We start from the raw sequence: 15,563 nt of genomic DNA, 5'->3' as shown, positions 1-15,563 counted from the left end.
AACGTATGCTATGGATTTTTAGTAGGATTATCCTCAGTTGAAGACGGCAACTTCTTGTAGTAAATGGTTGGCTCATCCACTGTGATAAACCCTGTACAATATTAATATATATATATATGGATAATAATTTTCCTTATAAAGATTTTTGCTTGTCCGTCTAGTTCATCTACCTGTTGATACGTCTATCTTGTTGCTTTATTTAAGTTAATAAAAAGAAATGCTACTTTAAAAACGAACGTATTTTGTTACGTTTCCTAAATCTTTTTTCTATTACATTTGAAAGTATTGTTTGTACTCCGTAGTAAAAGCAAATATAGTAATTAAAACTGGGTTGATAAACAGACGGATGTCCTTTCTTGCCAAATGCATAGTACGATTTAACTAGCAAGCTAATTATTGCTATCTGTCTGTCTATCTGTCTCTCTCTGTCTCTCTCTCCTCTCTCTCTTTCTCTCTCTGTCTCTCTTTCTCTCTCTGTCTCTATCTGTCTGTCTGGCGATCTATTTTGTTAATTTGTTTTTAGTCTTTATTTAACAAACCTTTTTTTTTTTTTGTATTCACTTATTCACGTAATAAATTTGACTGTACAGTCTCGACGCGGCTCGGTAATCCAAAGAGAATCTTTATAATTATATTTAAATTAGTATTATGTAATATTGAAGTTAATATTGGGAATTAATTAAAATGGATCTCATTACACAGATGACTAAAACAACACATTATGTTCTTGATAGATGACATGGAAGTATATAATATGGTTAGCGATAAAAAAAAAACCAATGGTCGGACTTTTTAGTTCGTTGTGTTTAAAAAAAAAAAATAAATTTGTTAATTAATAGTTTTTAATACAAAGAATTAAAATATATTACGTTCAAGTCTTTCAGTATAATTTGTTTTCATATTTTTGTGGTAATAACGAAGAGTGTCGTTCGTACACGAGTTTTATTTAATTGTTATATGAAGAAGAACATTTACGACTTAGGTTATTATTATTAATTATGTCACACAGCCTAAAATAGATGTAATAATCGGTTGATCGAGCCACGATCAAGGCTGCCATTTAAGCGTGCACTATATAATTTAGTTCCATTTCGCACACTCAGTATCGTTTATCATATTATTCACTGTCACACAGCTAATGCTCTGAGTATGTCGTATGCTGAATGGATAAAATTGACTTACTTGGTCAATCAATATTCAACTCGCGTAAAATATATATTGATTGAACGTTTATACCCTCTCCATATTATCTACATTATTATCGTTGCGATGTTGGTGTTGTTTAATATATCCATATACTCTAATCATTGTATTGATGTTGATGTTGTTGTTAATTTGATGTTTTTGATGTGTTGTTTAGTCGTTGTTATCTTGCTGTTTGTTTGATGTTTGCACTATATCGTTGCACTTGGTGTGTCTACATACACACACTTACATACGTATATATATATATATAAATTTCTTATTACGTATTATACATACACGTATTATCTATGTTGTGCACAAAATTAATTGTTTAATTAATCGTTGAATAACTTTTGCTATCTATATTGTGACTAATCACAGATGACGAAGAAATTAATTAATAATTTCTTTAAATATAAAGTATTATGTGAAATATATATTTTATCTCTGACTTTTATTAAATTAATAGCATGATTGTTGTAACGCGAATGAGAGATCTTATTGGTAATCTAATCTAATTGTGATTCTTTCTTTTTTTTTTCCAATTTCTTTATGTGCATACAGCTCATTATGAATGGTTGTCCTGCATGTCAGGAGTACGAATCCAAACGGTAAAGACTTACACAGTGCGAAAGAATAGACAACGAATATAAGAAAAAAAAGCGAACTTTTAATTAAATAATTTTAATATATTTTATCGAATAAAGCGTGCAGTTTTCTTATTATCGCGATGGTGACGCGTTTGGACAACCTGGCGTAATAAGCTGTATGCTTGTACAACACTTTGCATACATGTAATTTTATAACAAAATATTATTTTACTATTGAAACAAAAGAATCGCGACAGATCACAAAACAATAACTAATTAATTCTACCTGTCGCAACATGCAATACATTTTAATTTATATGATACTACATTAAAAGTGTGTTTTATAAACGTATATTTCATCCATTTAATCTCACGCTTGGAATGCATCGCCCAATGCATACGTATATGTGTATGTATGTACGTCGCACACCTACACACGCGCACACATGTACACCACACCACACCGCGCAACACCACACATCACATTTACACACCGCATTCATATTACATATTACATACCACGCACACACACGCACACGTTTCTTCCTCACACAAAACATACACACACACATATGTGTATAGTGTTCCAGAATTATCGTACTTTTTTTTATTTGTAAATTCTTCGACTGAATCTCTAAGACACAATGCTTTCGAGTTCTAATGATAATCTGATAGCTCATTCAATTATTAAATCGACGAATAATGTTCACAGAACTTTGGGAGAATCCCTTTTCAATTTAATAATTAAAATACAATTAAAACTGTTAAAGTTAAACGTAATATTAATAAGGTTTGTAAAATATTTTTCTTTTTCACGAATAGCGATTTGAAATTCAACGAAGAATCTAATTGAAAGAAAATGCGATAATTCAGAATATGATCTGACAATATAAACAGATCAAAATTTGATCGGATTTGTATGCGTCACTAAAACCACCCCCTAACAAGCTCATGGTAACAACGACTTCTGTCCTTATTTAAATATATTATTTATGCGAATATTAGTTATGAAATTGGGCTAAGCTATAATGTGTTAAAAAAAAGAAAAAAAAAAAAGCAAGGAGAGATTAATTTAATTGAGTATTTTTATTAGCTTAACACGTTATCTCTACGATTCTCTTTAATCTCCATATATGTAATATATCTCAATTCTATGATTTGGTATGAACAAACGTGCTTATATGAAAATATAATTTAACGCGTTTTATTTTTAGAATTAAAAGATTTAATATATTTATATTAAACAGTAATTAGATTAAACACAAATAATTTGTACAGTAATTATTATTATTAGTACTAATGTTTAATTTCATGTTATTAACGATAAAATAAATGCAAGGAAAATAAATAATTAAACGTGATAAGCATTGATAAAATAAATTTGTATGGAGGCGTCGAATTAATTAGATAGATTAACTTAATTTTTTGACGATAAACAAATATTCGTTAATAACAATTTCTAATTCGGAAAAAAAACAATGTTTCGCTACATTAAAATGTATTTTTCAATTTTGATGAAAAAAAAGAGAGACAAAAAAGAGAGAAAGACAAAGATTAAGTAAAATAATATTCTTTGTTCACAAAGGTAAGAAAAGGAAGCAAGCGTTAAATTAAGTTAAGGGGGTGGTTTATCATGACATCGGTATCATTAATTAGATCATATGATCATGGGGAAATGTGTTTCAGGATTGCATTCGCCTCACGAAGGACTAACCGGTGGGTCCGGTCAAAGTATGACTGGACTTGCTTACTATCAGCCAGAACATCCTGGATCTACAGGGGTAAAGTATCCTGAGAACGGACATGATACTCTTTCAGACTTTGTAACGTTTGTCTGTCAAGAAGCTGAGAACACCCAACAACTTTCCCAGGTAACATAATGATATTAATATTTGAAGTAAAGTAAAATAAAATAAAAAATAAAAAAACATTTAGTTTAAATATAAATTTTGATATCAAATAAAAGAAAATTAATTTATTTATATGTCAGATAGGCTTTTTAATAGAAAATCTATCAATTTATTCCTCGCACTAAAAGAAAAAAAAAGCTATTAATTTGTCACGTAATACCCGCGTATACTTAATCTAATATTTTACTTTGACCTTATTTCACTGAAGATGAAATGCTATGCGTAACCAATTATTTTTAGACGCAACTAACTGGATCACGCACCGGTATACAAAAGTTCCCGCAGTATTATCCGAGTTCGATGTTACCGCCGCCGCCACCTGCTCCTATGGCAAGACCAGTGGCAATAATAAGATCGACGGGTGAGCTAGCAGCGACGACTGCTAGTTCACCACCAACGTCGTCTACGTCACCAACAGATCCAGGCGAGATGGGGGCAAACCAGGAACAAATAACTGCCGCAACGGCAGTCGGTCTCGTCGGATCCGCTTGCCAGAATTCTGTTGAACCCGTCGGTCGAAAAAGTCCCGCCAGAATTCTCGTTACGCCGCATACTACCAGCAGAGAATATACATTTGCTCATTTTCATTCACAACCCGGACAGGTAAACCTTTCAAACTATTCCATTTACATTTTATTAAAGATTTAATTCGATCAATCTAATATTTATAATTTAATACTTTAGTTTTATTCTGTTTAAAAATATACCTGATTATAATATGTTTTGTTGTAGCAAATCTTTACGTATCCGACCATTAGCTCGATGTCTGGAGTAATTTCACCGACTAACTTGTCTCTATTCTCGTCTCCTGTTTCGGTAACGAGACCGGTAGCCACTCAAAGGTCGGTTTCTAATGTTCCACCGCGTTGGAATACTGCGCCATTTATTAATCTGGAAGACGATTACAATATGATTGCACCGATTATCGCTGGAACAAACAGCGAGCCACCAGCCGCTATGGACGAAGGTAAAATTAAATATAGTATTTTTATAAGAATTAAAACAGCGATGTAAAATATATATTTTTTAAATTCAAATTAAAAATTGTTTCAGAACGGTATTTTCATCCTGTACATACCAGTGGCATAGTAGATAAAAATGGGAGTAGTAGTTTAATAGGTAACGAACTCGGAGTTAACACAGATCCTGCGTCGCATCATCATCAACAATCGCATCCGCAGCAACAGCATCAACATCAGCAGCAGCAGCAGCAGTCATCTTCACAGCAGCAGCAGCAGCAAGTAATGGCAGATAAATCTAGCGGGCCTAAATCTCCTCCGTGACAGTGGAATCTGAAAATGGAGAACTTAGAGAGATTCACAAACTCATCGTGTTTCAGGATCGGTACTCAACGTTATGTAATAACGTGTATGTAGTAATTATGCCAAGTCATGACCGAAACAAAGTTAGAGTAATTGTAAAGAAGCTTATGCTTCATATTGAATTACGTGATTTAAACTTACGAAAAATAGAATGCTTAAGAGATTCCATCTTAATCTATACATTACAAAGTGAAAATAAGTATGCTTTCAAGAATACAACTAAAGGGGAAGGCCGTTGATTCGTATTTACCAAATTGGATATATATATGTACATATATACATATATATATTACATATATTTATATATATGTATGTATATACATATATATATATAAGAATATTATACAAAGATTCATATTGTGACAACTTAACCAAGTATTCTGTAGTATAGTTTACCATGCAGTAGAATTCGCGACGCTTAGATTAGCTATAGGTTAACGTCGCCATGCATGCCTTATCCTGCTCGAGAACAGAAGTTTGTCTACGTACACGTCGTACAAAAAGGTATTGTTCAAGCTATAATGTAACGTAATTTTTAAACGATAGCCTAATAATAATAATATAACAGTTACATTATTATAAAGTAATAGAATGTAACATGCAATATAACATGTACGTTATACGTTCACGTTAGTTAGATGTAATTTCCACTGAAGCAATAACATATATGTATATATAATATACAGCGTGTAAAAAAATAAAGTTGCCATGCCGAAAGCTAAAGTAGATTATGTGAAATCGAGACGAAAAGGCATTAACTATTTTTTCAAAATCGTGGTAATTATCAATTAAAACGTCTAAGCGATATTAATTAGTGGAAAATATCGTTTCGATCTGTCTGATTCCAAATTCCTATATTCGTTTGTGCGGCGGTTAGCACAGTTACTGCACTAGTTGACATTAAAATCTTTTTCTTAATGCGCGGATAGGAAAATAACTTTTGAATTGGAGTGACTGCGTTAACTGCTGCTGGAAATTTATTTTATTGTTATTGCCTGTTCTTTCGCATGGTGTTTATACCTCTATGACTCTTGCATACGAAACGCGGCAACACTTAGTACGCGGTGGAAGTTCACGCGATAGCTAATTAGATATTTTGCAACGTTGAATCGAGCTCGGCTTTAAATTAATATTTGGCGGAAGTTAAATCGATCACGTTCGAAAAAGCAAATATTTGATTGGTTATCTTGTTTCTATCTTTTGATTTGATTAATTACATAATTAAAAAAAAAAGATGACAGTAGCGGCGACACAGAGTATTCAAGCGGCAAATAACAAAATCTGACAGGGTATATTTTACAATTTACGTGCTACACATTGCGTCAACAAAATGCTAGCGGGATATGTTGCGTCTGTTAATGCTGTCACAAACGCGACAAAAATTAAATTAATACGATGTGCATTACGTTTCTTGCATCACGTAGCGTTATAATTCCGCTGCAATGATAACAGAAACTACCTTAACAAGGACGCAATTGAACGGAATCTGCTGACATACCGTTAGTATTTTGCTGACTGCCAATCTGGGATTATATTTTAAAAATACAAAATAATATTGAAATAAAACTAACACATTCCAGAACTGAAATTGATATTTTTGCATGGTAATAATGAGAGCGTCCCAGATGAGCACAATGTAAAATAGACACAGTAGAACGAGTGATCGGACACAGTAACAATTGGAATAGACTGTACTGTTTGCCAACTATTTTTAACTTGATACTTTAAGTTGATATTTAAAATTATGTTGTAATTAACATTTTAATTATAAAAATATAACAAAAAGGAAATTGTTCGCATAATAATTGAGTAATATTTATATTAGTAGGAAATTATTATCTAATGTTGCATAAAATCTAATACAAACATGTTATATTACGTGTTACATTCCATTTCATTATAATGTAATATATATGTATCTGCGTTTGCTGGGTAAAGAATATGGGAGGAGAAACGGAAGCGTCTCAGATGCACACAGTTTAAAACGGGTTCTACCAATTAGATTGCTTAGTTAGGTAGGGATAGAATAAATTTATATAATCTGGTTGACGGTGTCCGTTTTACGCTGTCCGCATCCGAGATGCACTTGTTGTAGTTACGATTTTTCTTTCAAATATCATTTTTAGAACCCTGTGTAGCGACTGACTATTTGCCTCGTACATACAACCCTTTAAAGCTCGATGGGCACCATTGTTAGAGTGACCACACCAAGGCTAAAATGTATCAGCCGATTTAATAAAGCTAAACTAAGCACTTCACTGAAGCGCTCCGTTTAATTCCAATTGCCAGTCTCTCCGATTGGTACATCCACCTTGGTTGTTGTGACTTTTAGGTGCTCAACTTCCTAATTTCGTACCTTTAATTTTATAGAAGAAAATAGACTTATATTTTCTTTTTTCCTAAATAATTAATTATTTAAAATTTGGTGAAACTCGAAAGGCATTACATTTTATTTAATGATGCTTTCCTGCCAGTTGTTAAATATACGAAATTGCACGTTGCACAAAATTAGAGAACATGTAAAAAATTATGATTAATTTGCATAAGTTTGATTGCTGCCTACAAGTCCTCATAAAAAAGTTCGCTTATTATGGGTTATTCGCGTCTAATTATTACGAATCATATATTTCTTTGTAGAAAATAATAGTATTTAAGAAAAAAAAAAAAGTTTTAAATCAAACTTCTGTCGCAAAAAAATATTGACTTAACAATACTGATATAATAATTCGTCAGATTGACCTAAAGCTATTTTCTTAAATACATTGTTATGTACAAAATTATGTATATAATTTAAGACTGGACGCGAAATTTTCCGATAACCAGTGCCGATATGTCCGGATTGTAAGATTTCTTCTGTATTTATCTTTCTTTTTTTCTATAGCTTCTATGACTCGAGATATACAAATGGAAATAGCCGAATTTCTTTATCATACAACTGAAAAAGAAATGACAACTAATGTGGCTATTACCGACTCTTTGTATGTCTCTACCACAGTTTTTTCTCTCTTGCAAGAAATTATTTTTTACATTTACTTTGTACTTTCGGTTACATTTTTAGAGCGCACGCACGCACGCACGCAACGCACGTATGCACGCACGCACACCCATCTCTGTGTATTTCTGTTTTATACAGTTTATTGTTGGAGATGTGAAAATGAATTAAAAAATGCAATTTTAAATCTTTCCATTAAAAATTACAAAACACAAAAGTATGTGTGTGTTTTTAGACACTCACTTAAAATAAAAAAAATATTTTCACGAACAGGAAATGTGCTTTACACATGTAAATGTCTATCAATTAATTTTTTTTTTCTTTTGCATTTTGTCTTTTTAAACGGAACGGCTTAAAATCATTTTGTAAATGCATTTTTACATCTCTGTAATTATTGTGTATCGCGTATTGCAAGTTGGCGAATAAATACAGATGTAGCTTGAACAAAGAAAATTTGTTATATCGCGCATCGCGTATATATCAAAATATGTATAAATAATTTATAAGAAACAAATTGGTGATTTATTCCATCGAGTAATTAAACGTTATGAAGAATTTTTCCGTGCCAATAAAGCAGCACGTATGCGCCATTCTTTTTAAATAACAGAATATTATTAAAGTAAGAACTTGGCGTTAACAAAAGAGAAATATTGGTAGAAATAAATAAAGGTTCCGCTTTAAAGAGTCATTGAGAGTCCATGCGAATTTGATAATTTACGAACGAGTGATATTTGATAGACGAAGTAAACGTAGCATCTCATTGCGTAATGCTCAAGCTAATATTAAAAGAGAGCGAATGACTAGTCATCAGAGGCTATTAATTACAGACAAGATAAATAAGTATCATTTACTAGTGGAGGTATTAGACATTTAATTATTTAAATATTATCAATATACATCGAAGAAAGGAAATAGTAGTATCGCATAGAATATGATTATTGCGAATAAAGAATTTTCGAGTTTTATTTAACTCAACTTTGTTTTTTCGGCAACGATAATTTTTAACAGCAAAATTGAGAAAAGAAATGCATAAAATACTAAGTAATATTGTAGGTTTATAACGTTGTACGTTTTAAAAGATACTCAATTTAATTTAACTAAAAAGAAATTATTTTTTTGCTTCACAAACATGACGAATAAAATGCTTATGTATGTAATATAACCGTACTGCTGACTTGAATCAAATAGATTTGATTCACCAAGTGGTATGTCATTCATCTTAAATGCATTACATTCATATGATAGAAAGAGATTATTTATATTAATTATATGAATACTATATTATAATTTTTCTTTTTCGTTGAAATAGATATTTTTTATGGGTTTCTTTTTTCAGTTTTAATTATGTTTTAAAACTTGATGAAAGGATTTATTAAAAATTTTAATCAGATAAATACTTAATCCAACAACAACTTAATTATACACATGGTATCTTTGAAAAGTATTTAAATAATAATTTTAATTAATATATATTATATTTATATCACGGCCTCTTTTTAAAAAGAATATTTGTAATGAATTATAAAACATGATACAGCCAAACGTTTGTGAATATAGCTAAGCAAATAACTTTTTATGCGGAAAGTATAGCGGCATATACAAGTGCTTAACTTTATAATTACCTATTTATCACTGTTTATTATTTTAATTACTTATCTATTAAAGACATGGATTATTTGATTAAATATTCAATATTATTTACTAAAAATAAAAAAATTTAGTTGTCTATTTCTAAAGTAAGTCTATTTATTTTATGAAAATTAATATATAAAATGATTACTTTTAATTTATAGCTGTAAATATTACTTTTTGTATACATTTGTTTTCTCGAGAAAAATGTGCGAAGAAAAATAAATGTAAAAAGCAGAAAAATCGAAATAAATCCAGAAAAGGAGATAAAAATATGTAAAAAAAGAGGAGCGAAATATTATATAAAATTAGTAACGTATTATTTATTATTTGAATAGTTTAAATAAGAACACAGATCAGCAAAACATTTTCTCTTTTTTTTTTTTAATTTTTCCCCTGTTTATTAAATTAATTTATGTTAATTCTTAATTAAAATATGTTATTGTTTCGATTTCTAATTTAAAGTATCGAAATAACGACATAATTGATAATAAAGACAAGTCAATACTTTGATTTTTATTACATTTTAATTATTGTATTAATAATTTAGTTAGATATTTTTTTAAATCTCTTTGGCGTCACTTTTCTCAAAATTGCAATGTGCTATTTAAATTTAAGAAATATATTTGTATTTAGCAAACAAAAATCTCGAAAATAACTTTATATTCAGGTTGTAGAAAAAGTTCGGGCAGTATTATCACCACTTGTTTTCCACAAAATTATTTTTACTGAAATAAATCAAAGTCTTGTATAAAAATGAAGTTTTAGAATTGTTACAATGTCCATTGTAACAGTTTCAAAACTCAACGTTGTATAAATTTCAGTCTAGTTCCGATATTGACAATAATATTCATATTCTACATATGGATATTTGTAGTAACAAAAAGATTTATTAAAAACAAGAAATCTAATAAACTACTGAATAAAGCTTATTTTTTAAAATAAAATATGTTTAACATTTTAAAAGGTACGTACATAGAAAAGTCGGTGCATATATGTTTAATATAGGTGATGAACTAAGAAGTGAACTACGTAAAAGGAAGAGCAAAACTTCCAAAAATGTTATATACCGATAAAAAAACACAAATACTATCAATTTATTACATAATAATAGAGATAAATTGATAATTTATTGATAAAATTAAATTTATTAAATATTTTCAAGACTATTAAAGTGTTTTTAAGTTATTTACAATTTATGAAATATAACACCATTTATAAAATTATTAATTACGTGGAAAATCATAACTAAAATGAAATGTTCGATATTATTACAACTAGGCTTGTTATTATATTACGGTAATAATATATACTTCTATTAATGCTACGAGTAGTATTACTATTATTGGTCTATCACTACAATTATGTTATTACTAATCTATGACTGATATTTTATCTATAAAATATAATATTTCTATAATTACCATTACCTTTACAATTGCATACTTAGTATTGTACTTTCCATATTCATACCATGTTTACTAAAACAATTATTACTGCTGCTATTACACTATCCAATATTTCTACGACTTCTATTGTAATATTAATATTATTATTAACATTAGAATTATTAACTAATTTGTCAGTACTATTGTTACTACTACCATTATCATTACCACTATTTCCACAAAAAACGATAACTTTATTAATAACGCTATTATTACTACTACTACTGCTACTGCTATTACTATTACTACAATTGCTATCGCTAGAATTAATACAATTAGTACTCCCATCTTTATTAATACTACACTGAAAAAAAGAAAGAGAAGCTGTATTTGGTAATAATTATCCAGCCTTAATTAATGTTATGGATTATGGATAACATTAACCAAGGCTGGTTGATTATCACCATATATAACCTCTCTTTTTTTTTTTTTCAGTGTACCATTATCACTAATATTACTCTACTGTCATTATTACTATCACTGCTATAAACTACAACTCTCATTATTATTCCTAACTACTCCTACTACTCTTATTACTACGACTAATATTATTATTGATATCACAATTATTCCTATCATTATCATTATTATAGCACCTATTACTATTGCTATTACTGTATCACAATTACTATTACTATCTTTGCCACCTACGCTATTATTGCTTGTACTACTGTCATATTACTATCTTCAACATTATTATTATTATTATTATCACCACTACTACTGTTACTATTATTACCATTAGGATTACTACGATTGTAGTCCCGCACCGATTCGACGTTTAATCAATGTCTAATCAATGCATCCAACGTCTTTTCCATTTTCATTTCTTTACTCTAATATTGCTACTCTTTACTACTACTACTAGCGAATTATTACTAACGTGCGTATTACTACTGTTACCGCTACTCTACACTAAATCTCACTGTCACTACCATCACCATGCCTATTACATTTATTAATATTGCTAATATTATTATTGTTATTACTATTACTGTCATTGTTCCTGATATCGTTTCTATCGCTTCTATATTTTTACTTAACGTATTAACAGCACTATTACTATTATCATAACTGCTTGGTGCTGTTGCAAATGATTATTAATACGGTTAATGAGGTTTTATCGTTACCATTATTTTTTTGCGTAGTCATTACCATAAATACTACTATTAATCTTAAAGTTATTAACTCTATTTTATTGTTGTTACTGCTATTATAATATTTATGCTATTATTGTCTTCATATTTTTATTATTTATACATTTATTTTAAAAGTGGATATTTGGTGGAAGTATATATTAAACTCTGTATGGACGTCCAATAGAGATTATGTTCCATATGGGATACAATTAATACTTTTTAAATTTTTGCGCACTTCTTTTTTGTATTAATTATTATTAAAGACGTATTATCAGTATATATTATTTGTTAAAATATTGAAAGCTTTCTGAGTTCAAACCACAAATGTATATGTAATAATTCGAAGCAAACATGTGCAAAAAAAAAAAAAAATAACAATAAAGAATTGTTGCGATTTTTTTCTTTCTTTTTAACTGTGTTAATGTAAAAGTAATTAATTATGAACAAGTTTAAGAATTTAAAAAGATGTCATACACGTCTTAAAGACACACATATACACACGCACGCATACGCACTTACATATAAATATATATATAAATATATAAATATATAATATATATTTATATATTTATATATAAGAAAACAAAGTGGTTCGGAATATATACATCGCAAACCATTTATTTTTCTCATATGCGTGCGAAAGAAGAAAGAAAGAAAGAAAGAAAGAAAGAAAGAAAGAAATACGTTTCTGTTGAATAATGTACATCAAAGTGACTGACAACCTGCAATTGAGTGAATAATAATATTAATAATAGAAAACAAGTTCTACATTCATTTATACGAATTTAATGGTACGACATCCGATTTATCAAACCAAATTTCTTTCATTGCTTGCTATTTCAGTTTTAGTGTGATCATAGAACTCGTTTCTAAGGTCGCCGGCTCTTGTTCGTTCCGGCACAGCTTAAAACGAGTCACGTTGAGATTGGTCAAGGTACGACATCGTTTTAAATCTGCTCTTTAGCTTATCCTATCCTTACCTCTCATTTCTCCTTTTCATTTTCCCCCTCCGTCCTTTCGCCAATGCTGTCGTTAACATCGCCACCATTTCTGGTTTTACTGGTTTTAGCTGGTTCATTTCCCCTTCTATCATCCATGCATAGCAACAGTCTCTGTTGAGTTTTGGCCTGCTCTGGCTTCATCCTTAGGGCAGCTTGCCTTTCGAAGGAGAGGCAGGCCTCGTTTCAGGGAAATCGCACGAACGCAGATGTTCGCAAGGCACGTCCAATACACAGGATTTCATTGAAAAAAAATTTTTCAAGATTAATTTCATGTCAGAAGATTTATAACAGAAAGAAAAATTAAAATATATAGTACAAAATTGTTATTTCTTTTTCGATCAATATTTAAATATATATATATTTTTTATATATTTAAAATTGTCTCGAATGTAGTCTTTAGTTGTAAATCAATCACAGAATTGCATTAGAATCATAGCATATTAATTAAAATATAATTAATTCGTTATCGATTACTCTTCTTTATCGTGAATACAAAAAATAATTTAAAATCTTTATGCTAAAAATATATGAAGAGCTTATTACAATGTGTAACATTTAGTACTGAAATTACGATAATTACGTCTTTATCAAAAGAATTATGAAGTTGGCGTATCATTATCAAAAGTGAAAAATCAACAATTTTGTTTCTGTGCCGATGGAGACGAGGAGAAACCATGGACGTACGAAAGATGAATCTTGCGTGTCCATAGCTCGGTCCGTTTGCCGTCTAAAAATGTGTGGGGCCAAGAAAGCTAGAAAAGAGAGGGAAAAAAGATAGACGTTTGTGTCTATACGCAGAGAGAAAGAGAAGGAGAGGGACCACATAGGCGCCTCCATTTTTCTGATGGGCTGCGGGATTCATATTTTCGGCGTCCGCAGAACGAACGCGTACGCAACAAAGAAAAGAGAAGCGACGAGGTATTTTATTTCCGCTCTCTTTCTAGCTTTCCGGACTTCTCTTTATTAGACGGCAAACAATAGGTACGTGATACGTCGGTACATCCATCCTTCCTCCGTCTATGAATCATATATATTCTTCTGTCCATCTCTCTCCGACCTCTCTTACCCAGGCGACGATTTGCCCTTCTCCCACTATCGTCACAGCCGCACGTGGCACCCAATGTCCCGTCGTGAGGCAGCCGCTGTGGTTTCTACTCGACACGTGTACCGTGCGTACTAGGTCATTGCTCTCCGTACTCTGGATCTCTCTCTCTCTTTCTCGCTTTCGCAAGCGAATCAAAACGAATCGTAGCAAGCTGACAGGCTCGCCTCTTCGGCACAGCACTTGCCGCACGTGCGGCATGACCACGACACGCCGAATTACATGACCCCTTACCCGTACCTCCACCCGCTGCTCTGCGTAATCATAGAATGGTTGCGAAACCGACGTTCGTAGTCTAGAAGCTTCACTGAAAGGAACACACAGTTATTTTTAGACCCGGCCAGAATTTTACCTGAGACCCACAATTCTTATTTTCTTTTTCCTTACCTTAGGTCACTATACAACTTCGCTCTCTTCAAGTTTAGGATTTCCTCAAAGGCTGATGATGCAGACTTCTAAAATAAAAATTAAAAGAATCAATGCGAAAAAGAAAAGGAAATTATTTTTATGAAAAATATTTATACAAATAAATATAATAAAAGGCATACAGTTTATAATACCATTGAATATTAATTATTAAAACCTTGCAAAGAACATTGAAATGTTATTTTGCTGCACAGAAAGGTCAATTCAATCAGATGATTAGTTTTTTAAATTATTCTGCATATCAGTTTCAAAAAGTAATATCAACGCTAAATAAAACAACGCTTAAAAGTTTCCGTTGTAGATAAATTACAATTCTTAAGTACTTACAACTATTCAAACTGAAAACCTTGAAGAAAACACTTTTGACTCTCAAAAATCTTTGGTCAAAAAAGAAAAAAAATAAAAAGGGAAACCTCCATGGTTTTTCCTTTCATCTCTTTCAGCGATTTCTACCTAAGAACACCCTGGGAGCGTGCCTTTTGTTCCTGCTCTTGCCTGTCCAACATCCCATTGTACACGCATACAAATAATAACCTAAAAAAAAAAAAGAAAAATAAAAGTGCCCAATATTAGAAAACACTTTGCATTAAATCTGATAAAAAAAAAAAAAGAAATTGATTTATCATTCGAAAATAAGATAATAAAGCGGGGAATGTAATAGTGGAAAGATAATGAGCGGCCGTTACGTGGCTTGTGCGTACTCTTGCGCACCGTTGTTCCCTTCGGTCGCGCCTCTCCGTACTGTACCTCGACGAATTGCACGCGCGAGGCAGGCAGCGCCGACCGCGGCGACCATGCCGGCAGCCTCCACGTGCTGTC

The 15,563-nt window shown here is 31.0% G+C and overlaps 1 protein-coding gene and 1 long non-coding RNA gene across 15 annotated transcripts in view; one reads left to right on the top strand and one right to left on the bottom strand.

Annotated features, from left to right (window-relative positions):
- Nucleotides 1-7,403, top strand: part of Nfi (Nuclear factor I) — a 25,503-nt gene extending 18,100 nt beyond the window's left edge. For all 10 annotated transcript variants that reach the window (XM_070660100.1, XM_070660092.1, XM_070660098.1 and 7 more), the window contains 4 exons: nucleotides 3,462-3,646; nucleotides 3,926-4,288; nucleotides 4,418-4,652; nucleotides 4,739-7,403. In XM_070660100.1, the coding sequence (XP_070516201.1) occupies nucleotides 3,462-3,646; nucleotides 3,926-4,288; nucleotides 4,418-4,652; nucleotides 4,739-4,968 (1,013 nt within the window). In that variant the 3' untranslated portion in view covers nucleotides 4,969-7,403. The remainder of the gene's footprint in view (nucleotides 1-3,461; nucleotides 3,647-3,925; nucleotides 4,289-4,417; nucleotides 4,653-4,738) is intronic.
- LOC139104563 (uncharacterized) lies at nucleotides 1,621-15,563 on the bottom strand. 5 transcript variants are annotated; one of them, XR_011546051.1, is made up of 8 exons: nucleotides 15,446-15,554; nucleotides 15,198-15,278; nucleotides 15,072-15,090; nucleotides 14,706-14,773; nucleotides 13,196-14,625; nucleotides 4,764-4,977; nucleotides 4,393-4,576; nucleotides 1,621-4,238 (listed from the first exon to the last, which is right to left on the bottom strand). It is a non-coding gene; the product is annotated as an uncharacterized lncRNA (long non-coding RNA). The 5 variants fall into 5 exon arrangements; XR_011546050.1 differs by having other exon boundaries at nucleotides 15,072-15,278; nucleotides 15,456-15,563; XR_011546049.1 differs by having other exon boundaries at nucleotides 15,072-15,278; nucleotides 15,431-15,554.

The sequence above is a fragment of the Cardiocondyla obscurior genome, linkage group LG08, assembly GCF_019399895.1.
Source record: "Cardiocondyla obscurior isolate alpha-2009 linkage group LG08, Cobs3.1, whole genome shotgun sequence".
In the NCBI taxonomy this organism is placed as follows: Eukaryota; Metazoa; Arthropoda; class Insecta; order Hymenoptera; family Formicidae; genus Cardiocondyla; species Cardiocondyla obscurior.
The sequence above is the reverse complement of the archived record's forward strand: the minus strand, read 5'-3'. Positions and strand labels throughout refer to the sequence as shown.